Source organism: Elgaria multicarinata, chromosome 4 (genome assembly GCF_023053635.1).
Source record: "Elgaria multicarinata webbii isolate HBS135686 ecotype San Diego chromosome 4, rElgMul1.1.pri, whole genome shotgun sequence".
In the NCBI taxonomy this organism is placed as follows: Eukaryota; Metazoa; Chordata; class Lepidosauria; order Squamata; family Anguidae; genus Elgaria; species Elgaria multicarinata.
In genome coordinates, this window is record NC_086174.1 from 28,241,476 (window position 1) to 28,267,156 (window position 25,681).

At 43.4% G+C, this 25,681-nt stretch overlaps 1 protein-coding gene across 1 annotated transcript in view; it reads right to left on the bottom strand.

The window, feature by feature from the left end:
- Positions 1-657: 657 nt before the first annotated feature.
- Positions 658-25,681, bottom strand: part of MTA3 (metastasis associated 1 family member 3) — a 155,687-nt gene continuing 130,663 nt past the window's right edge. The window contains exons 18-19 of the mRNA XM_063124000.1: positions 24,844-24,998; positions 658-1,201 (exon numbers count right to left, since the gene is read on the bottom strand). Coding sequence (XP_062980070.1) covers positions 1,051-1,201; positions 24,844-24,998 — 306 coding nt within the window. The 3' untranslated portion in view covers positions 658-1,050. The remainder of the gene's footprint in view (positions 1,202-24,843; positions 24,999-25,681) is intronic.

Consider the following 25,681-nt stretch of genomic DNA (forward strand, 5'->3'; position numbering starts at 1 on the left):
TGTTGCTGCCACATCTAGTTGTGCCCAAAGGAGAGAGTGGGGGACACTTCTGATGGCCTGGGTGTGTGAAACATGTTATACTCGGGGCACTGTCTGTTAATGCAGCTATAGCTGTTGAGGAATTGCTGTATGCTTTTGCCCCCGCTGGGCGACAACTATTTCTTTTGCTTATCAAAACCTGTTTGCTGTCATCCATCGAGAATGAACCTTGCCTGCTTGAGCTGCTAGAGCAGGCCTCCAGATTATGCAACATACCAATATATAATGAAAGAAACAGATTTAATGTTACATTAAAGAAGTAACTGACGGCCTAGCAGTTGCTGCTCATGACAGTCACCCCACTGAAGGATTAGCTCTTTTCAGGATTTGATAGGAAAAAATCACTTTCAGAATTTGTTACTGATGGTATTTGGATACCTAATTCAGCAAACATAGGCCTACTTCCAGCCCTACATCTGCTCATGTCTTCTTTCTTTGCTCTTCAGCAATAGTTCTGATTCTCTGCATGTCTGAAATGCTATGTGCCTCAAATAGGGCACCCCAAAATCAAGGTAAGACAATGCCATTTGGCATTTGTGCTTCAATGGGCATAATTCCATGTTGGGGGTGGGCTAGTGCAATATCCCCCAAGCTTCAAAAGATGGAAGTACTATAAATACATACGTTATTGATGACACTTTTTAATATGGTTCGCCATGAGATATTCTTGGAGGAAGGAAGTTCATACATGATGGGTTAACAGGTGTGAATTGGCCCTGAAAAGGGAGCATTCTCTGTTGCCTCATCAATGAGGAGCCAGCTGTGATTATTAGTGCATTGAAAAATGTTTAAGTAACACATCTTACATCCTGGTTGCCTTATCTCAAAGCAGTCCTTGCACTCAGGAGAAAGACCAAAGCTATGCTTCGCTCATTAACAACAACAACAACAAAAAGATCCAGTCCTAAATTCTCCTTACTGTGAAAGGACACAGAAAGACCAATCTTCTGCCCAATTTCAGAAAATTCTTCTTTATGGGGTGATGCTTTAAAAATAACCACAAAGCAGATTTCACTGTTGTGTCTTCAGCTGTGAATGATTGCTCAAATTCCCTTGAGTCTCTTTGTGAGTCACTACGGATTTCGCCTTCCTTAGAATTAAAGTGCATGGGGTCCTACAAGCTCTTTTCAGTTGTGATCGAGTAAACTGCTTACGACGTTTTCTGTATGGGGAGAGAGTAAAAAGACAGGTGGAGAGGTAACTCATTAATCAACACAGATCTGTCAGAAATACAAAATAATCATGACGTCAACCAGAGGGATGGGAGTAGTTGATGGAGTTGGAAGGTCTGGGGAAAGCAAAATGAATTCATTCGACTGCAGATTTACAAGCAATGCAATCTGTGAAGAAATCATAAATTGTGTTATTGTTTATGAGTGGATATTTAAGTGTTTGGTTCAGGTTGGGATTTGCTGTGGCCAGTTCTTTTTATTTTCAGGAAATGGTAAGTAAGTGGGAGGGGGGACTCAGAATGGTGAGCAGTGGGGTCATCTGATTGGTTGGTTGATTTGAATGGAGAGAGAGGATGGGGAGTGAGAGGACAGTTTGACAGTGAGTTAGAATGAAGGTGTTAGTGAGGATAGGAGTGAGGGAGGTTTAAGAGAAGGTTTTTTTCAAGATAGTATAAGGAAAGTGGGATTATAGGATTTGGAGGTGGTTAGGGCTGTGCATGGACCCCCCTGAACCACTTCGTGGCCCAATCCAGAACTTTAGGATCAGGCCAATCCACTTTGGGTTGATCCGACCCTCCCCCGCTCCGCTCTGCAGAGTGAGATCTGGAGGGGAGGATCAAGATTTTGCCCCCCTTCCCTACTTACTTGCCTCCGTGATGGATGGTGGAGGCAGGTAAGTGGGGAAGGTGGAGCAAAATGGGGCCAAACAAGCCCCCCTCCCTCCTGACCTGGCTCTGCCACCGTCGCCACACAGACTGTGGTGGCGGAGCCAGATAACCCCCCCTTCACTTACCAATCTGAATCGGAGCGGAGCACAGCCCTAGTTAGTATTCCCTGGGAGGTTGAGGGAGGTAGATGTATGGGGGATAAAGTCGATTAATCTTAAAGTGTCATTTTAAATCTTTTTTCTATATAAATAAACTTTTGTACTCATTTTGTTTATCAACCACGTTTGCTTGGCCATTTGCGTTACTTCAGGTAGACAATACATATGCACCCTCACACGCAGAAGGTTTATTAATCCCTCATTCTTAAAGAAAATAGGGTGGTGGCAGTGAAAGAGAGGTTTGATAATAGGCATCACTGAGGTTGGTGATGCCACACAATCCCATATGTGTTTACACAGAAGTAAGCTCCGGTGAGTTCAATGAAACTTATTCATTGGTAAGTGTGTATAGGAGTGCAGCCTTTTATTTTATTTTATTTATATTTGTCCATCAATCGTTATCCCAATTCATGTTACTGGAACAACATGGTTGTTGCTTCCCCAGGGCTGTGTCCCATACTGATTCAACAGTATTTGAAAGAGCAAAATTACTCAGGGAGGGCAAATCCCCAAGTGATTGTGAAATTAAATGGGTAGCCTCAATTTCATTCATCACCAGACCAGTGTGGCTACAGTCAAGTAGCTAATATCAGGCTTCAGGCCTGGTTTTGGAATGGAAACGGACTAGGTTGCCCTGTCCTCTTTTGTACCTGGGCAAGTGGGCAAGGCTTCTGCAACTTTCAATGTTGTGATGAAGAGGGACTTTCACCAGGTGCTGCATGCATACAAATGACACCTGCTGAAATTGCCTTTTCTATACAACTGTTAAAGATACAGGAGCCCTGTCCTCCTTTCCATAGGGTCACCCTATTAAGTAGAGGGCCTTTTATCTGTTGGTACCATGGTTGTGAATGCCCTCTCACCATGAAGCTCACCTGTAGCCAACATTGTGGTCTTTTTGGCACCAGGTGAAGACCATTATATTTCCCCCGGCTTTTTAGTTCTTTGGTTTGTTTTTAAAAGTGTGTTCCTGTGTTTTTAGACATTTCCATGTTGCTGGGTTTTTTTACTTTGTTTTTATATTATGTCTTCTTCTATTTTGTTTAAAATGGATACTGTTTTACACTATTGTTTTTATATTTTTGATAGTTTTAAATTTGTATACTTTTTAATGTTCACTGTTTTAAACTTTTGTAAACCGCCCAGAGAGCTTCGGCTATGGGGCGGTATATAAATTTAATTAATAAATAAATATTGTATTTAGACTTTTAATTTTTTTTAACTACCCAGAGTGCTTTGGCTATTGGGCAGTATAGAAATGTAATAGATAAATAATAGTCAAATCCCAAAGTGCTTTGGACCACCTATTCCCTAACAGCCATCCATCTCCAAGGTAGTGTCCCCCAGATGTTGATGGAATTGAAGTCCCAAACACCAGCTAGCATTGCCAATGGTCAGAGATCCCGGGAGGTTACGTCCAAAACATCTGGAGGGCACCAGGTTGGGGATGGCTGTGCTTAATTTTTTTTTCAAGGGAATATCTTGAAAGAAATAATGAAATCCTTGCGTAAACAGTGCAACCAATTTTAGAGGTTGCAAATACTTTCATGTAGGTAATAATCTACACATCTCAAATTCATATTCAATGTATAGTCTACTATTATATCTAGTATGAAACCACATAAAATAAGCAAGTATCAAAATATTATACTCAACAAGTCCCCAACCCTTTTGGTCCCATGGGCACATTTGGGAATTTAAGAAACTGCTGTGGGCACTGCCACAAAATGGCTTCCACTGGGGATGTGGCTAGTTACATAAGAGCTGCTGTGTGGGCCTGGCTAGTCAAAGGAGATGGAGGGAGAGAAGGATGGATGGGAAAGCAAAGGGGTGAGTGGGAGAGAAAGAGCAAGGCCAGGGCCTAGGAAAGGTGAGGGAAGGGGTTGGGTAGAAAGAACGAGGCTAGAGGTTGGGAGTGAAGAAAGTGCATGAAAGCAAAGTGAAAGGTCTTTCTGGACTGGGTGGGACAAGAAAGCAGCTCTTTTCATCTCTTCCTGTCTTGAACAGCAGCAGGTTCAGGAGAACCAGGCACCCTAATATATTTCAAGTTCTTTTAATGAAAAATAAAATTTTGAAGTGGCCACAGAGCAGAGTGTCTTGCAGGTGCCATTGGAGGTCCCTACCGCCACCCTGGTAACCACAGATGCGGCGCTGAGGACTCCTACTCCAAAAACATCCATTGAATGTACCAGGTTTTGAGTAAAGGCTTTTGGTGAACCTGGGAGTCAGCACCATTGAACTCCATGGAACTTACTTCTGAGTAGACATCTATGGCATTGTGCTGTCAATTAAAGTCAATGTAGCACAGCAGAAGTATCTGAAATTGCCACAAAAAATATGGTAGTGGTTCTTATTTAAGCTGCCTACATCAGCCTTCTGAAATCTGGTGCCCTGCAGATGTTTTGGATTTCAACTCCCATCATCCTCAGGCAGTAGGACCAGTGGTCAGGAATGCTGGGAGTTGTAGAGCAAAACTTCTGGAGGTCAGCGGGTTAGCTGATGTTTACTAGTGGGATAGGGTTTACTAGTAATGGAATGAAATGCCATTCGAAATGAAAACATTTTCACTTTAATGAAAAGATAACAAGTTTTTTCACACACACACACACACACACACGTACGTTGCTTAGAAATTAGAGCTCTGATAAACCATTTCCTGTGATTAAAAGACAGACTTGTCAGTCAGATTAGAAGGCAGGTCTCTCCAGTACCCTCACCCACCCCACCCTGTGTTTTCTGTATATGGAGAAGCAAAAAATAATGTAGCAATTTTTTTTAATAGTCTATGAGCATCTTCAGACAGGGGAAATCATGTTTACTTACTGTCACTTTTCTCTCCACTTCTGTCCCACAATACTGCCTCTTTCTTCACATAGGGGAAGAAAGAGGAAGTAAACAATGAACACATGGCCCGTTCAGTGGTCATTTTTATCACGTGGCTTTTTCCACACACAGCAGGAAGCGGCAGAACATTTCATTTCCAAAATAAATAAATAAATAAGGTTTACCGGGGTCTATTTTGTGACAGGATGAAGGGCAGAAGGAATGGGAGACGCGCTGATGGCAGACAGTGGCGTCCAAAGGACACACAAAAAACTGTGAGTGGACACCAACAAGTGTCTGCCATTCTAAAGCCCTCCAAAGCCTTCAGGAAGCTTCAGAAAGTCCACATTCACTTCTGGTCACCTGAAAGGGAATCCTGCTTACTTTAGGGGAGTCAACAAATCTCTCCAAAGCAGCCTGATTCGACTCAGGAATTGGCCAAATCTAATGCCTGTTGCTATAAAGTAGTAAAACCCTTACAAGCAGAAATTTAGTCGCTGTATACACAAATTCCTACACTGACAGATTATAAATCTGTCAGTATAACATATGTCATAAGGCTGCAAAATCTCCTGTCATCATATCCTGTCTATTAGTTTGAGCTGTTCAGAATTAAAAGAGAAACACCCTGGGCTGTACCAAGGAAGAGAAAAACTAATAAACAGGTTAAAATCTAATAACCTGTTAAAAGCAGGGGGGAAATGCCCTTCTGCCTTCAAAACGAAGAGTTTTGTCTTGAGCATTTTGACAGCGGATCAAGAGGAAATTGTGTGAAAAATTAGTCCACAGTGAACAGATGAAAAATCCCTTCTCCTTTGTGAAATATCTTCTGAATCTGCAAGTTTCCCCACTAAGCTCACTTCCCTGTGTCTTTTTCAGCCGTTCTTTGAAATATTATACATTTATGAAATTAATAAAAATAACCCATGAAAATCATATTGTTTGAAGGAAGGGAGAATCAAAGAGATTGGGAAAGAATAAAATGTAGCCCTCTTTCTTATTTATTTATTTATTATTACATTTTTATACCGCCCAATAGCCGAAGGGCTCCATCACACCAGCGATTTATCACACACTCCCCATGCCTGGTATGTAGTTTTGCAGCCCGATACCCACATGACATTGTCCACGTCCTGCACTCATTTCGTCTCTTATCCTCCATATTTCATTTCTTTTTAGAGTGCAGAAAGTCTGGATTATTTTTTCTCCCTGTGAAATAAATGCTCTCCTCCCTCCCGTGTATTTCTGTGGTTGTATTCTATCGACCATCCCGTTCTTTGTTGGGAGCATGTGTGTCTAAGGGCGGTCTCGCCACTCAACCATGAAGGGGAAGGGAGAGAGGTCCCATTTAACTCTATGTTCTTACTCCTGAGTAGACATGACCAGGGGTACATTTCCACCTTAAAAGAAATGTGGAAAATGTATCCTCCTTGCCCACAGCTCCCTCATTTTTAAAGATAAAGAGATCAAAATTGGCACAGTGATAACTCTTAAGTAGAGTTTTCAGCATGCCATGTTTGAATGAGATTGGTCCATCCCTTGATATTTTAAATTTTGTTTAAATCCCCCCCCTTAAACCCCTTTCCTGGTAGTCTGCAAGTCCAAAGAATTGATCCTTTGATCATGCTAAGCTGTGCATTTCTAAGTATATAGAATAGAGATCTGTTGGTTCCCTTACTAAAGAGTAAATCCCATTGATTTCAACTGCATTTGCATCCAATTCATACTAACAGCCCATGCATGCTTACCTTTGAGTAGACCCCATTTTTTAGTAAGTCTGTCTCTGTTCAATGGGGTTTACTCAAAGGTAAGCATGCATGGGCTGTTAGTATCAATTGAATGCAAATGCAGTTGAAATCAATGAGATTTACAGAACACTGTAACCCTCTCCAGTTCATGCTCCAAAGCCTGCAGGCAGGATAAGGGGAATGGGCATAGCCTAGGCAATAGGGAATAACCATGAAAGTACATAGGAGAGAGACAGACCTAAGGTTTATCCCGGGTTCATCCCTGCCTGAGCGCTGGATGCCCTGTGTGGCACTTAGATGAACAGGTCTGACCCCAGGACAATCCTGGGATAAACCTTAGATCTAGCTACGGCCACAGAGTTTTCCCAAAGTGAGTTCAGTAACAAGAGGAGCTACTTCCTAGGAAAAAACAGTGCAAGACCAGGAGTGCCCCATGTCAGTTACTGGGGAGGGCGAGGTGTCCAACTACCACCAACTAATAAACTTTAGGCGGAGGTACAAAGGAGATCTGAGAGTGCATCTCAAAGGAACAACAGTGATTTGCTGGTGCGCAGGAGAGGAGATGCGTAAAGATGAATGAAACGTAACAGTGCAATGGTGTAAGTGCTCAGGCTTTCATATGCTATGGAAACAAAGGTGGATAATTTGAGGGCAAACTAGGGCAAACGTGTAGGTGTGATGGAGCTCTAAGTAAGAAAGACGATGTTTTCATGGGAGCAGGCTTGATTATTATTATTATTATTATTATTATTATTATTATTATTATTATTTATATAGCACCATCAATGTACATGGTGCTGTACAGATTACACAGTAAATAGCAAGACCCTGCCGCATAGGCTTACAATCTAATAAAGTTGTAGTAAACAATAAGGAGGGAAAGAGAATGCAAACAGGCACAGGGAAGTGTAAACAGGCACCGGGTAGGGTGAAGCTGACAGTATAGGGTCAGAACAAACTCAATATTTAAAAGCTATAGGGAAAAGAAAAGTTTTTAGCTGAGTTTTAAAAGCTGTGATTGAGTTTGTAGTTCTCAAGTGTTCTGGAAGAGCGTTCCAGGCGTAAGGGGCAGCAGAAGAAAAAGGACGAAGCTGAGTAAGGGAATAAGAAGAGCTGTGCTGGATGAGAACAAGGGCCCATCTAAATCCAGCAGTCTGTTCATACAGTGCCAACCAGCTGCCCATAAGCAGGACATGAGTGCAACAGCACCTTCCTGCCCATATTCTCCAGCAGCTGGTATACAGAGGTGTACTGCCACTGATACTGGACGTAAAATATAGCCATCAGGACTAGTAGCCATTGATAGACATATCCTTGGTTACATACCTAGAAATCATGAACTGGGTGACCTGTATATATTGCATTCAACACTTTATTTGTCATTCATTTTAGAAAAGTTAAATGTTTAGTTGTAGCCCTGAGTGACAAGGGAGAGAGAAAATAAGGCTCTGACCCATTTTCTCCCTCAAAATATTTTTCCCTTGAACACAATGGATAGAGAGGAGGGGAGGAGCCATCCTTAAAGTTCCATTTCCTGTGTCTTTGTCAATATATATATATATATATATATATATATATATATATATTAAAAAAGTAAGGATTCTTTACGTTGAGTAAATGAATTTAATATGCTTAAAAAGAGATAACATCATTTAGTGTGGGTATGAAAGATCATCTTTTTAAAAAATGTGGTTTTCACCTACGTTGCTTTGAAAGAATGCCTAGAGTGTGAGAAGCAGAGGAGCTAACTTTGGCATACTGATGAAATACACATTAGACACGATCCAGAGATACATGCCAATGGTTGTGGCTTATGACATTTTGATAGAGAGACACAGTTGCATGTCCATTAAGATGGGGATACACTTGTGACGCTGCATCAAGATGTAGAAAGCTAGTCTGGGAAAGGAAAGGAAGGAAAGGAACCTCTCGTGCAAGCACTGAGTCATTACTGACTCTTGGAGGGACACCAGCTTTCGCTGACGTTTTCTTGGCAGGCCTTACAGCGGGGTGGTTTGCCGTTGCCTTCCCCGGCCATTATTACCTTTCCCACAGCTAGCTGGGTACTCATTTTACCAACCTCGGGAGGATGGAAGGCTGAGTCGACCCGAGGCGGCTGCCTGAAACCAGCTTCCTCTGAGATCGAACTCAGGCCGTGGGGAGAGTTTCGGCTGCAGAAACTGCTGCTTTAGAGGATATTTCTCACTGCATCTCCTTCCATTTAGTTAAGCATGTGGAAACAGACAGACGCACGCAAACACTGCACATCTGCTCTACCAATCCACATAGGATTCCTTCATTCCCCTTATGTAGTAGGCTTTGGAGTGACTTTCTATATGCAGGAGTGAAGACAGTGTATCTTGTTTCCTGCAACACACACGCTGCACTGGGGAAGGATTTCTCTGCCTGGGTGACTAGCAAGACATATGTTGTGTCGTGTTACTAGCCATTAGAAGTACACGTATCAGGAAACAAGGCACGTGTGCTGATAAATAAGACACAATGAGTTAAACGGTGCAGATTAATGCCTGGGAAAGCCTAGTAATATTTCCATATGTGTAAGGCATTTTCAACACTTCTGCCAGTCTCGGCTGTAATCTTTAACATTTTGCTTCCCAACTTCAGGTCCACTGGAAAATGCTGAGAAGTGGTCTAAAGAGATTATGGGTTTATTACATCAATGTTAGTATTTCTTTCATTTGTGGAGGGAATGATCCTGTGGGCCCATAGACAATGTCTGAAGGGCCATGGGATAATTTTGGATTTTCCTGATCCAAGGTTTTTATGCTTTTAAACTTTTGTATATTTGTTTTTAATGTTCACTGTTTTTTACTTTTGTAAACCGCCCAGAGAACTTTGGCTATGGGGCGGTATACAAATGTAATAAATTAATAAATAATAAAGTTTAGATAGGCAGTAAATTTTATCAAATGAGTCACCCTTCCAAATCCTGTTCAACCAACCCTCCTTCCTTGTTCTGTACTGCTTTCTCCAATCTTTAGCAAGCATCGCTTACTTGCAGTAGCAAGCCTGTGGACTGATATTGATTCCACACAATTAAGTAAACATAAGAATGAATTGGGGAAAAGCTCTGAAAGAAAAACCTCACTGATGAAATCAGTTGCCATTTTCCAAGACTGAACGGCCTTCGTGCGTTTCACAAACCTGCCACAGCAGACTCTTTAAGCAGAACACCATTTGCTTGCGACCTGAACGCCTTGAGTGCGGAGGAAAGTTTGCCCAAGAGATACCTGAAGAATTCATCCAGATCAGGAGTAAGTCAACATTTTATCTGCTTGGCCTCCTAATAATTTCCAAAGGCAAAGGGCTGGGCTTGTTCAACTTGGGAACATTGGCTCTCAAATGTTTGCTATCTGATTGAAGCAGGGCTTAACTGCAAATAATTAAATACTCCTCTTTGAAATCACAATTGAAAGGTTATTCAGAACTTTGATTCTGAATCAGTGTCGGAGCAGTTTTTTATTATGGTCTTGAAGATCCTCAGTGGAAGCTGGCAGCTCCAATATCAATGGAGTGGTGAATCTGCTCCGGGTTTCCATCCAAAGTGGTCAGAACTCTAAAGGACCTATCCAAGCAACAAAACAACAGGTTGTGAGTGAAACCCAGAGCGGATTCACTGCCCCATTGGCAATGGGGCTGCCAATGTCCACTGAAGATCCTTACTGTAGTTCTTGCAGAAGATGCAGATTTGTTTTAGGAAGTTGCCTTATATCGGATCAGATCATTGGCCCAACCACCCCAGTATCACCTATACTGCCTGGCAGGGTTTCAGACAGGTGTCCCCACCCCCACCCCCACCTCTATGTGGAAATGCCAGGACTGAATCTGGAACCTTCTCAGTGTAAAACATGTGCTCTTCTGGCCCTGAGCTACAGTCCTTCCCAACTTCAGCTCCTGTACGATTCCAATAAAATAAAGAGTATATTGAATATTAGCGTTCGAATCCTCTATTGAACATAAATATAACGTTCTTTGCATACAATGACTGTCCTACCTTTAGATTTGGAAAGCAGCTTAATCACTGGAGCAGTTTGAGAGCTGTTGGGAGACCCAAATGTCATCAACGTCTTCCCCAACAAACCCTTTATTCTATCTCTCTTTGTTCACACCCTTGTAGAGTGCAATAAGCACTGATGTTACATGGGGAGGGAGAGAGGGTGGGAAAGGGGATGCGAAGAACATTTCCTACGGGGCATTGATGATCCTGTTGTGAGACTGTTATGGATGACAGTTTGGGTGGTTTACAATTTATGATATTCAAGAGCAGATGCCCAAGGGTGCTGCTGCAGGGCCAAAGCATCATTTTAAATATCGTAAGAGGCTCCTACAAGCAGATAACATGCTGTTCTTCCATTATCAGGAGTGTTCTTCTCCTCTCCTGATAATTCCCTGTAGATCCAGCATCAACAGGGGACATGTGTACACCAGGCAATATCCCAGGAATTGCCCCGGGATCATCCCTGTGTATCCACATAACGCACAGGGGATCCTGGGGGACAGGGAGCAATGATTCGTCCCTTTCCCCGGGATAGCCAGGATGGCTTTAATCCTGGCTTTTACCACAGTCTTGGGATCATCCTGTGATTGCAGGGCATGTGGGCAGCCGACCTGGTTCTTCCTGGCTCCTCGCGAGTAAACGCGAAGAGCCAGGAACCAGGCATGGAGCTCTTCAGGAGCTTCATGTCCATCAGGGTTGCAGGGGAGCAGGATCTTTTTTTAAAAAAAAAACACCTTACGGTAGCAATGGAGAGCTTGTGCATTCATTTCCAATAATAATAAAAAAGCCAAAATGGCGGGCGTGATGTCCTCCTTCCTCCTGGGACATCACGCGCCATGTGTAGAATGAGGGGGAGTCCCCCACCCAGTATCACAGGGTCCCACCCAGCAGAGCCCATCTCGCCTGTCCATCCTAAGCCCCTCCCACTTTGATCACTACTCCTTTTCAATCACTGATTCCCCCCTCCTTTCTTTCTTTTTTTTATTTCATGCCCGTCTTTCAAAATAGCGCTGTAGCAGAACCATCCTATATAGCACCAAGAAAGAATTTTAAAAGTTGCCAGGGGAGTGGGAGGAGTAGCACCCCGGCAGCTGCCAGTCCTTTGATTCCACCACCATATCTGATTCAGTTGTTCAGAAGGTCAGGATGGGCATACATGACAGGTTCTGCTGGAACATCCAAAGTACCTTTTTTGCACCATTAGAGGGGCTGCCACTAGTGAGGGGGCTTGAAATGGCTTGGCCACGATTTTTGCCCCTCTTGCCAAATGACTCGTTCGCCACAACACATGATGGATTGGGTGTCCCAAGTTCAGATGGCACACCAACCCATCTTGGGTAAAGCAACCCTTAGAACAAGCCATTGGTTGTTGTCGTGGCGCATTTCAAAAAATTAACCTACCCTGTGAGAACGTCACGCTTACCCACCATGGATGGTCACCCACGGTAGGTTGTCGTGCTGTGTGAACCTGATCAATGTGACTTTTTCTTTTCTCCTTCAGTGAAACTCTGGATAAGCCTTTTCCTACACCTTGATTAAAAGCCGGCAGAGAAAATACATTTGAGAAACCCATGTAGCCTGAGGATTGCTCATTGTTTATTCCATTTCTTGGGCATTTAGAAATAGAGGCACACAGTCCTTTCATTTGTTATTTTAGACTAAGTCTCTGTTGCCTTATGCACAGAGAAAGCAGTTAGAATTATAAAAACAATAGGGGAAGAGAGAAAAGCAAATTCATATACTGACTAAAGTCCAAGAAGCAGCCCAGCACTGCAATTTGCAGGAACAATTTCTAAAGGAAGAATCCAATAAGGGAACGGGTACTTTTAAATTAAAATCTTTACCTGTGCATCCAATTTTACTTTGAGATTATTAAAGTAATCCAAAATTACTGAATTCCTCCCCCTCCCTAAGGTTCACTGTTATCTTGGCTCTTGGTACTTTATTTGTGTATGTGCCTGGAAGTTTTATCTGATTTCTTTCACAACGAAATTTGCCTGCTGCAAAACAAAATAATTCTAACCCACCTGGTGTGTTTGACTTGTACAAAATTACGGTTTAGAAATATTCATTTAAAGAAGGCATTTCTGCAGCATTTCATAAGAACATTGGAAGATCCCTGCTGGATCAGACCAAGGGTCCATCTAGTCCAGCACTCTGTTCACACAGCAGCCAACCAGCTGTCGACCAGGGACCCACAAGCAGGACACGGGTGCAAGAGCACTCTCCCACCCATGTTCCCCAGCAACTGGTGCACACAAGCTTACTGCCTCAGATACTGGAGATAGCTCATAGCCATCAGGACTAGTAACTATTGATAGCTTTCTCCTTCAAGATTTTTAAATGCAGGCTTGAACAGCTGAGCTGAATATCCTGAATTTTCCCATACAAGGCTAAAGAGTTGAATCTTTTAGAATAAAGACATTTTCACATTTTTGGCTCTTGTAGGACACATGCATATCTGCATGCACACATATACATGCAGTGTGTCCATAGGTAATGGTTCCAAAAAGCACTCCATTTACCTATCACAGATGGGCTTAATTGGAAATAATCTCGTTACAATGCTAATTACATTTAAAGGGTAGTGTCCAAGTGCTAGTGGTAAACCAGGTGTAAACCAGGGCTTGCACAATGGGGAAAAACATCATTTTGCCACTAAATTTTGGCAGCAAATCCGCACTTTTTTCCATTGCTCTAGTTATGTTGGGCAAACGTTGGATATTATCATTGGATACTAGCTTATTGACTAAAAGTTTGAGGATTCAGAAAAGTGAAATTTGGGGATGGACAGTGCAATCCCAAAATTGCCCCCAAACTTAGGACCAGGATATCTGCCCAGTCACAAGGTCATCAGAGGGCATGCTCCTGATGGTTCCACATGGATCTATGGGCCAACTGAAGCCTACCAGGAGAAGAGACTTTAGTGTGGTGGCCCCCTTTCTTTGGAACTCCCTGCCCCTGGAGGTCAGGCAAGCGCCAACACTGTACTGCTTCTGCGCCTCTTGAAAAGAGCTATTTTACAGGAAACATTCCTTAACAGAGCCAGTGTGGTGTAGTGGCTAAAGTGTTGGACTGGGAGTCAGGAGATCTGGGTTCTAGTTCCCACTCAGCCATGGAAGCTCACTGGGTGACTTTGGGTCAGTCACAGACTCTCAGCCCAACCTTTCTCACAGGGTTGTTGCTGTGAGGATAAAATGGAGCGGAGGATGAGGATTATGTTTGCCGCCTTGGGTTCCTTGGAGGAAAAAAGGCGGGATATAAATGCAATAAATAAATAAATTATAAATTATAAATAACTGACCAGCTACAGCTTTTATTGATATTGCATTTTTAAAAGAACAGTTTTAATATGCTGTATTAATCTTTTTTCTTTTTACTATCTTACTTACATAAGAACATAAGACGAGCCCTGCTGGATCAGACCAAAGGTCCATCTAGTCCAGCACTCTGTTCACACAGTGGCCGACCAGCTGACCAGAGACCAACAAAGCAGGACATGGTGTAACTGCACCTTCCTACCCATGTTCCCCAGCGACTGGTGCACACAGGTTTACTGCCTCAAATAGTGGAGATAACACACAACCATCAGGGATAGTAGCCATTGATAGCCTTCTACTTCTTATGTTTACCAATCCAGAATCTATTTTGGATATGCAGCGGTATACAGATGTTGAAAATAAATAAATTCTGTGTATTCAGAAGAAAGTCCCATTGAGTTAAATGGGGCTTACTCCCAAGTAAGTAAGTATTGGATTGCAGTCTTAAAATCCTGGCCTGGTGCATCAAGGAAAACACCTATTGTTTAAACCTCAGAGCCAGCAAGCCTCTTATTTCTTGGGTTAATTGCTAAAATACTTGCAGTTATCTTTCAGTTTTCCACTGGGTAGATTAAGAAATGCTAGGGCAGGATTAAATGGTACTTAAAAACTATTTTCACCTCACCTCCCCCACCCCACCCCACACTTTGGGGCTCCAGATATCTCACATAAAAGAAAAAAAAATAGCACAAAGCTGATATTATATATCTGGGAAGCCAATTGTTTTGGGATAAGAGTTACCTTGAGAACTATAAATGTTCTCTGCGACATTGTGGTCCCTCTTAAGTGAATTACTACACCAAAATATAAGCTGTGCAGAATTCTTAAACGGAAGGTCATATTGCTGTTTTAGTGAATATGCTCCCAGTGGAGTTGACACTTACCGTGAGAAGGTTTCTAACTGCTTCCGCACTGAAATGAAACAAGCATTGAGTCATTCAAGAGTCGTTCCAGGCACAAATATTCTTATTGGCCCACTGAAGGAAAGTCTACATCTGCGATGGGCAACTGGTGGCCCTCCAGATGTTTCGGCCAACAACTCCCATCAACCCCAGTCAGCTTAGCCAGAGGTGAAGGAGGATGAGAATTGTAGGCCAAAATATATCGAGAGCCATAAGTTGCCCATCCCTGGTCTACAGATACAACTGCATGTTTTACACATGCTCAGCTGACCATGTAGGAGAGGGAGATTCCACTCTATCCTATGGGCCCTGGGAAGTCCTTCCAGGAATTAAGGGCTGCAGAATAAATGTGGTACATTTGCACTTAACATATGGTACGCTAAGGTCTGTATTAAGCAGGTAGATCTGTGAGGGGGCTAGTTATAATGGCTCTTCCTTAGAGAAGGGTGTTGTACTGAATGATCTCTGATCCCTTCCAGCTATGCTTTTCTACATTCACTATAATGCATGATTATTTAGTCTCTTTGTACAAACCAAAAATATGCTGCATTATAAAGTTTAAGGGTGCAATCCTATGCATGTTTTAGATGGGGGGGGGGAAATAGCCCTACAATTCCCTGCATTCTTCAACCAGCTAAACCAGAAACAAGCAGCATTAAAATATTTAGGGGCACTGGGGAATGCTGTGAGTTGTAGGACATTTTTCTACCTAAACATGCATAGCGTTGCACCTTAATGGTATTGTATGACTTCAGCATTCATTTTCTTTGCCAGTTACTGTTCATGTGGTATGGAATTTAAACAAAGTCAAGCTGTCACTCAGAGTCACATTTTCCTGAAGTTCTGGCTAATGTAATATGAATTTTCCATATTCTTTAGTTATATAAAAATTGAGAGTGGCAATTTAGCACAATGAAGCCAATTTTAAAAACAGAAGTTATTCCCTGCATTAAGCTATAAAAAGAAATTTACAATAGAGCCTACATTACAGCTATTTCATGTGAGGGCAGAAAGCCTAAAATGAGCCTTTATACTATACTCGAGGTAGCAAAACACTCCTAAATTAAGACATATTGTACAGGCCCATAGTACCTTGAAGTTCTTGGTAAATATATAAAGATTAACGAGTGACAGCAAAGTTGTTCTGGGCAGGCAGCTTCTGAAAGAACCACAGCCTAATCCTCCAAAAATAGTGACACTAAACTTGAAATGCATGTGTTTCACCTGTATCCTCACTACAAGTCATATTCCAATGTAGGATCCAGGTGTAGGCTGACTATATGGAAAGGAGGACAGGGCTCCTGTATCCTTAACAGTTGTATAGAAAAGGGAATTTCAGCAAGTGTCTTTTGCATGCATGCAGCACCTGGTGAAATTCCCTCTTCATCACAACTGTTAAATCTACAGGAGCCCTGCCCTCTTGACCAGATACAAAAGAGGGCAGGGCACTGTTAATGTTAACTTTGTGATGAAGAGGGAATTTCACCAGGTGCTGCCTGCGTATAAATGACACCTGCTGAAATTCCCTTTTCTATGCAAATGGTAAAGATACAGGAGTCCTGTCCTCCTTTCCCTATGGTGAGCCTATCTAACAGCTAATTCACACATGCAAGTATATCACTGGGTTTCTCATCATCACACTATTGCATGGACAAGGAGGTCTGGCAGCCAAACGTGTGAACTGATCCCAATGAAAAGCATTGTGTTTTCACTGTGCAACCTATATACATAGTAGCAGGCCCCATCTCCAACCATGTGTTGATTGTATCTTCTGGACAGATCAATGTAGGAGATGGGGGTAGGCCCTGCTACCACAATCCATCTCCCTCTCCACATGGTGATCATACACAGACATAGATCATCCGAACACAGCTAGTGGGTTAGACAGAAGTTCTAAATCTGTGCTGTTTGCTCAGTAATCACTCATTCGCATGTGAAAATTATCACTCAATGCTGTGGTCTTCAAATGAAGCAAGAGTAGTATCCAACTCTGGCATGAGGCAAGGCCTTCTTGGTGGCTGCTCCCAGCCTGTGGAACTCCCTGCTAAAGGAGGCGAAGTTGGCTCCCTCTCTGCTGTGCTTTTGCTGGCAGCAAAGATGTTTCTATTCAAGCAAGTCTCTGGTATATAAGCTCATCTATTGGGTTGGGTTCAGCTTTTATTGCTGCATTTTTTAAACTGTGTTTTTATTGGTTTGATTATTGTCTCATCCAAGTTTTTGTTTTAAAGTGTTGGTTCCTATGATTGCTAACTGCCTTTCTTGGTGGAAAGGCAGGGGGCAAGTCCAATCAATCAATCAATCAATCAATCATCTGTGCTGACGTTGCACTAGAGTAAACCAACACTTTTGCAGTTTAGAAAGACAACGGGGAAAAGCAGTGATTTGCCACCAAATTTCTGTGCTGCCACTGAATTATGGCAGCAAATCACCCCTTTTTCCCCTTGCCCTAGAAAGCATTCGCTCCTTTGCACAAGCATTGCTTTACACTAGTGCCATGTCATTCGTCCTAGTGCGGAGGCACAGTTGGATACTACCCAATGGATATGTGAACAGTCCTCTGTGTGTGTCGCATAAGTATATTCCCACTGGTCTATGATCTTGTACGTACGCAACAATCAAACAGACAAGCACACACAAAAGTGCCAGGGTAAACTTCTACACTAGATATGAAGACCGAAGAGCAAAGAATCTGTGTTGGAGCAGAGTCAGAACATCCATGTCACCCACCAACTCCCCATATACATAAAAAGAGCAGCGTGGAAGAAGCCAGGATGTAACTAAAGTGGAGTAAATTATCTGCCTTCCCTCCATAAACCTACCCTACTTTTCTTTAGGGTCAAAATATGAAGAATAATTTCCGATACCATGGTGAAATATCAAGCACAGGGAGACTGGAGCTAGCTGGACTTGTCAATGTACTTTCAGCGTGTTTAAGAGAATCATTTTTGCAGTACAAAAGTAACTCATCTAGAAAAATTCCCAATGGGGATTTAGCACAATCAATATTATTGCTATTTGTGTAATGCTTTGCACATGCAAAGTATTGCAGCTTTAAAATAAATAAATAACCGTATTCAAAAGGGACTGTAAAGAGGAGAGAACTGATGATGAACAAAAGAGGTCATATTAGAATATACAGGGTCACATATAGGAAATTGACTGTAAGCAAATTAATGCAGAACAATGGGTCAATGGAGCCTTCATGGTCCACCTCAGAATCCCAGGTGGTAGGGACAGGTAGAAAGCAAAGACATCTTCCTGCTCCATTTCTGAGCTTCCCAGAGGAATACTGGATTAGATGGGACTTTGATCTGATGCAACCGTGCTTTTTCAATTATCTCAAGGCCATCCATATCCTTCTCCAGGCACTTCCTAGCCTAGGGTTGTATCCAATGGTATTGTTTTGCCAGTGGGAGGAAAGCATTGGTGGAATGGATTTCTCCCTCTCCCCTGCAGCCCCCACCCCCTAAATCTATTCCAGAGATTTGGGGTCGCCACCAGAGTAGTTTTAAGACACGGAGCTGTAAGGGGAGAAGAAGACAGCACAGTCCAGCCCTTTACCCTATCCTACTATTCAGCTCTCACATTTGCTGCCTGGGGTGGTCGTGCCTCACCCTTTATCTTTAGCAGCTGGGTAGCCTACTCTATAACTTGCTGAAAAAACAAGAGCAATCTGTGGTTTGTTGCAAAAGAGGAAGTCAAGGAGAGAACAAGAAGATGCCGGGAATGGCACTAATGAGGCTCAACCTTAGGGCGATATATGTGCTGAGCATTATTACTATTCTAATGCACTATTATCACTATTTTGATTATTATTATCACACTTTGGGGCAATTGAGGCCATTATACCAATACAAAATTGAGGGCATTATACCACTGAAAAATAAGAATCAACATAAACAAATCAGATTATTATATAAATATATGTTATAGAAGTATATTTTCATAGAATCATAGAATAGTGGAAGTGGCCTATAAGGCCATTGAGTCCACCCCTCTGCTCAATGCAGGAATCCACCTTAAAGCATCCCTGACTGATGGCTGTCCAGCTGCCTCTTAAATGCCTCTAGTGTGGGAGAGCCCACAACCTCCCTAGGTAACTGATTCCATTGTCATACTGCTCTAACATTCAGGAAGTTTTTCCTGATGTCCAGCTGGAATCTGGCTTCCTTTAACTTGAACCCATTATTCCGTGTCCTGCACTCTGGGAGGATTGAGATGAGATCCTGGCCCTCCTCTGTGTGACAACCCTTTAAGTATTTTAAGAATGCTATCATATCTCCCCTCAATCTTCTCTCTTCCAGGGGGGAATCTACACTACTGCTTTAAAGCACTTTATAACAGTTTTGACAACTGTTGGGGCCCAGGACACACTGCATATACAGTTTTCAAAACATTTTCAAAGTGCTTTAAAGCACTTTAAAAGCAGTAGTGTAGATTCCCCCCCCCCCCCGGCTAAACATGCCCAGTTCTTTCAGTATCTCTTCATGGGGCTTTGTTTCCAGACCCCTGATCTTATTTTAACACATGAACATCCAGATCCAAAGAAGCAGGCAACTAGTTCCAAGAACCCAAACGGGGGTGGGAGCTGAATCATCCCCTCCCAGTATGCAGTTTTTGATATGGTACGAACCCAATTTGGGGTTTCTGCTCCATGGAGTGAGAGAAATCAACACCTGTTTTTTTCTTTTGATGTTACTGCACTACAGAATTTCAGTGAAAATTTGGCAGTGAGGCGGTGAGTAGCAGTGACATTCCAGGGTATTTTTCACCCCTAACTAGAGATACCGAGAATCAAACCCGGTATGTGATCATCTTCTTGGCTGTGGAGCATTCTCAGGCTCTGGACTGGCCCTGCCTCCCTCAGTTGTTCAGTGAGCTCTCCTGATCAAAAAATGGCTTTGCTGGGAACTTGCTGGACTAGAGTGGCCACTGATGCATCTCCAAAACATAGGACCTGCATCACAGACTAAGGCCAGATCTACGCCTTGTGTCGAACCATTTCGAATGAGGAATCAAAAGCAGGCTGTAACACTATGAAAATGGAACATGGATTGTGCCCCAACAGTTTTCAGTGCATTTCTATACCGCTATAAAGCAGTAGTGTAGATCTTGACCTAATTTACAAGTAGCAATGCACATTTAGAAATAACAACTACAATTTACATAGAAATACAGTAAGTTTCACATAGTGGGGGAAACTATGACCAGGTGACTTCCTGTGCATCTGCTCAGTTTTGCTGTCCTGGAGGAAATCTACACGTCGATTCGAAGGCGCACTCCAGACGCAGGCAAGCGCCCCGAAGCTCCACGTGTAGACCCTGGCTTTGACAGGCGGGAAAAGACGCCTTTTCTATTCTCCTCAGTTCTCAACGAGGAGATTCCCAGCTGCTGTTGATCAGCTCGGGATTCTAATACTGAGCGCGCTTACACGCAAGTAAATCCTGTTGAACCCAATTGGGTTTCTGAGTAGACATGTATATAGGATTGCCTTGCTCGTCCGGGAAACTCCTTGCATTCACCCGCAACGCTGCTGCTCTGCTGTTACCGTGGAGAGACCAGGGCGTGGGAGGGGAGGCGGCAGCTGGTTGAACAGCGTTTGTGTGTGTGTGTGAGAGAGAGAGAGAGAGGGGGGGGAGGGAGGGAGCGGCAGCACGAGCAAGGCAATCCTATATACATGTCTACTCAGAAGCCCAATTGGGTTCAACAAGATTTACTCGCATGTAAGCACGCTCAGTATTAGAATCCCAAGCTGATCAACAGCAGCTGGGAATCTCCTCGTTGAGAACTGAGAATAGAAAAGGCATCTTTTCCCGCCTGTCAAAGCCAGGGTCTACACGTGGAGCTTCGGGGCGCTTGCCTGCGTCTGGAGTGCGCCTTCGAATCGACGTGTAGATTTCCTCCAGGACAGCAAAACTGAGCAGATGCACAGGAAGTCACCTGGTCATAGTTTCCCCCACTATGTGAAACTTACTGTATTTCTATGTAAATTGTAGTTGTTATTTCTAAATGTGCATTGCTACTTGTAAATTAGGTCAAGATCTACACTACTGCTTTATAGCGGTACAGAAATGCACTGAAAACTGTTGGGGCACAATCGACATGTAGATTTCCTCCAGATGATAACTGCTAGTGGGCAATTTCAAGGCCCTTTTGCTCTCTCTGATTACAGTTCTCCATCTTTCAGCTTGACATGGGCGGGATCTACACTACTGCTTTAAAATGGTTTATAAAAGCAGTGGCAACTGTTGGGGCCCAGGACACACTCTATATACTGTTTTAAACCATTTTCAAACTGTTATATCCTGCTTGGTGTAGATCTGGTCCTAGACTGGAAAGCCATTCAAAGAGAAGACTGTCCTCTGTAAAGTAGGTTACCCTAGCTCCTGTCCTAGCACCATCTTTCCAGTTCTGGTGTGTTTATGTGCATTCTTGCACTTTATGTGCAACCTGCCACTTGGAATCCCAAACTCATCCCTTGCCTCCTGGCTCCACTCTTAGACAGCTGCCTACAGGAAACATGGGGGGGGGGGGAGTGAGAACTCACAAAGGACTAGCCTCTTGCATGACCCCAGCACAGCTCTTTGGATTCTAACTATTGCTTATTAGTAGCTGCCCAAAGTGTTAATAAAATCAGCAAGATTTTTTATAAAATAAATAAATATCAGTTAATTACCAACAGCATAAATATCGGTTAATTACCAACTAAGCCTGCTCCTTGCTGTTTAATTGTTTGTTTCTATCGATTCAACCATTAATGTTGCACTAATTAACTGGGGGCAGGTTGAAGGTGATTCGACCACTGCCTTAGCAATATTTGGGCTGTGCATATGAGTCTGAAACACTTTGGCCAATTGAATAAGTAGTTTTATGGTGTGGAAGTTTGCCCCTTCCATAGCTAAGTGCAATGCCTTTTATGTAAGCCACCCTCATCCTCAAATGTCAAGGATTTTCAGCCGGTGTTTCTTGCAGCCAACACGCAGCACATGGTCAAAAAATATATACATGTACTGATGAAGCCTGGTTTTCCCAGAGCCAATACGTTCTTGTTTGCGACAGTCACATTGTAACGTGATTGACAGAGAAAAACCCAGCATAACAACAGCATGTCCTGCAGCAATCAGAATGCGCAAAGCTGTCCATGTGTCCAAACAAATGCTTATGCAAACTCTCAAGAGGTTATTCTGTCTCTTAAAACACCTTTCAGGCTATTTCAACCTTCCCCCAACAATTTTTTGGGAACTACAACTCACAGCATTCCTTGCCATTGGCATGCTAGCTGGGGCTGATGTGGGGTGAAGTCCAAAACACACGGAGGTTGAGGAAGCCGGCTGTTATCTGGATAGATGAAGCTATGCTGTAAATATCTACCCAAGTGCCTGTGCACGAAAGTCTAAAACAAATCTGCCTGTTCCCCCATGTTTTGAAGTCTGCGTTGTATCATCAAACCATCAACGAGAGAGCTATAATTGAAGGATTTCCATGGCAATCCATGTAGTAGAAGCATCTGCGCTCCTAAATCTTTGGGCTTGTAAAGAATGGAAGGATGTTTTAATTTTAAAAAAAGCTGAGCCAGGAAAACACGGAGCAAACAGGCTGCCTTTGGTTCTTCGTACAAAGATATGAGCCAAACATGGTCAAATAGAGAACGTATCAGGAGGAATGAAAATCCCACACAATAAACGGCAGATTCTTGCCTACAAAGCCAGCAGCTTTTATATCAAGGAGAGCAAAATCTTCCTTTCAGCAGGAGCAAAACCTCAACATTTCTTAATTGCTAGATATGAGCAGAAAATAACCAGGGACCTTTATGTGTTGACTAGCAAAAATGTTGTGAGGTGTGGTGTGTCCTTTGCCCAAGAGTCCTTTGTACACAGAAAAATAGCATTACTACTACTACTACTATTTATTGCACCATCACTAGGCATGATACTTCATAGAAGATCATAGAATCATAGAATAGCAGAGTTGGAAGGGGCCTATAAGGCCATCGAGTCCAATTCTCTGCTCAATGCAGGAATCCACCCTAAAGCATATGGTTGTCCAGCTGCCTCTTGAATGCCTCTAGTGTGGGAGAGCCCACAACCTCCCTAGGTAACTGGTTCCATTGTCGTACTGCTCTAACAGTCAGGAAGTTTTTCCTGATGTCCAGCTGGAATCTGGCTTCCTGTAACTTGAGCCTGTTATTCTGTGTCCTGCACTCTGGGAGGATCAAGAGGAGATCCTGGCCCTCCTCTGTGTAACAACCTTTTAAGTATTTGAAGAGTGCCATCATGTCTCCCCTCAATCTTCTCTTCTCCAGGCTAAACATGCCCAGTTCTTTCAGTCTCTCTTCATAGGGCTTTGTTTCCAGACCCCTGATCATCCTGGTTGCCCTCCTCTGAACACGCTCCAGCTTCTGTGTCCTTCTTGAATTGTGGAGCCCAGAACTGGACGCAATACTCTAGATGAAGCCTAACCAGGGCCGAATAAAGAGGAACCAGTACCTCACGTGATTTGGAAGCTATACTTCTATTAATGCAGCCCAAAATAGCATTTGCCTTTCTTGCAATGGCCACCAGGTCTCTTCCCCACGGAGCTCACATGCACAAGCACACTGATGGGACTCCATTGGTGAGGTCTGTCAGGGGTAAAAGGAATCCACACCCCAACACTGTAACATTTCATTTTCTCCCATGGGAGAAAATGACAAAGGTGAACTTCTATGGAAGGGAGGAAAGGGACACTTTCAAGGACCTCATTGGGCTAGGACTAATCCTCTTCCTTGCTTGAGATTATAACAGCCATAAAGAAACAAGGCAAGTCCTGCCTACACAGCCTCATCCTGGGCCTGGTCTTCACAGCGCCAAGTTGGCACTTCCTCCCTCCAAAACCTCATGGTTTTACTCACCCACACTGGTGTCAGGTAATCCCGATGCTGAGGAGGAAGCACAGGGTTTTCGGTGGCCATCTTAGTACTGGAGCAGCCCCCTGCTCTCTTTCTGGTGGAAGGCGACCAATTGCAGGTTGCCTTTCACCAGGACTGCCCCTCAGATTGGCCCTGGAGTGAGGTCAGATTGCAGAAGAGCCATACTGAGCTTGCTCCCCCTGAAAAAGTCGGGGTAAGCCCCCGACTTTTTCAATGCACAGCTTCAAGGGAAAGTCCCGCGGAGGCTGCGAAGCTGTGGCTGCATCATATAACTGACACAGCACAGATTCACAGCCACCATAGGGCTTTCCCCTCATATAGAGAGCCCCCTGGATTCTGTTCTTTGGATGCAGAAAAGTATGACAGAAAGTGAGGCTCTCATTTTTGTTTGAATATGGCCGGTAGAGCAGGGATGGGGGAACCTCTTCAAACCTGAGGGCTGAATTCCATTTCAGAGATGCTCTCAAGGACTGTATTCCACTGGTGGGCGGGCCCAAAGGCAAAAGGGGCGGGGCCAAAAATGCCAGCATATTCTAGTTTAAAGCTCTTACTACCATAAGGAGGCTGTAGGAGAGGCATTGCAACCTTTTAGAATTAGAAAAACAATGTGCAAAAGCCAAGAAATCATCAAACCACCAGTAGTTGGGGGCCCCAGAGAAAGGGGGCGTAGCCATCTGGAGTTTCCCAGACCCAGGGCCAAAAATGGCCTCCAGATTCGACGCTCCTTCAGTAGAGAATAATTGGATTAAGGATCTGTTGTCGTTTTGAGATTCAGATAGAAAAGAAGTCTATTGCTGCAGACCACCAGGAGATCTTCGGCTATTGGGCAGTATAGAACTGCAATCAATCAATAAATAAATATTCAATATTGGGTTACTGATTACAGCCTTCACCCTGGTTTAGATGTGCCTATAAATATTTTGGCAACACTCAAAGGGAGACTGTTCTCACAGCTGTCAAACACCCGTGGAATGCGCACATGCAGATCCACCGTGCGCCTAGCAATGCATTTCGTCTTTCTCCGAATGTTTACCTAGCCATGAGAGGAGCTATCTATTTGCTTTCTTGTCTCCCCCCGTTATCTTACCTGGTCTCTTCTGTAGCAATAAAGAAACCATCATCAGGAGCACTGAGCCAGTTTTGTCTCTGCCTCTTGAGCAATGGCGTGACGCCTGGCGTAAGGTCACTTGTGCCGACTTGTAAAGTTTTACCATTAGCTGTATAGAAATCGTGTGCAGCTTGCTGAAATCGTAGCCCAAAAAAAATAAATACAAAAAAAAATTTTAGAAACATGGTCTGCAATCCAATAGAGAGCGTTAACTTGTCCTTGTTTTTTTTTTCCAGACCAGAGTTCCACCCACCTCAGCCCAGTGTTGCATCGCACCCCATTTTTCAAAGTTATAGAGTCATAGAATAGTAGAGTTGGAAGTGGCCTCTAAGGCCCTGGAGTACAACCCCGTGTTCATTCCAGAATCTACTTTAAAGCATCCCTGACAGATGGCTGTCCAGCTGCCTCTTGAAGGCCTCTAGTGTGGGAGAGCGCATGACCAGGCCCTTTGCAAAGACTCACAGGATTGGGACTCTCTGTAGTCAGGCCCTTATCCTAAACCAGACATGGGGGAGCCTTGGTCCACCAGATGTTGCTGGACTGTGACTCCTATCATCCCTGGGCAATGGGTTGAGGCTGATGGGAGTTGAAATGCAATAACATCTGGAGAGTCAAAGGTTGCACACCTCTGTCCAGAAGCAAAAGCAAGGCTGCCTTTCAGATTGTACATGGGTAGCCAGTAAGTAGGAGTGGACTACACGAAAGACTGATAGGCACGTGCCAAGAGAACACCTTCAGTTCATCACTTAGAAGCTTTAGTTCAATATGGAGACAATGCTATTTTTCCTTTATGGCAGGGGAGAGGTCCAGATGTTTT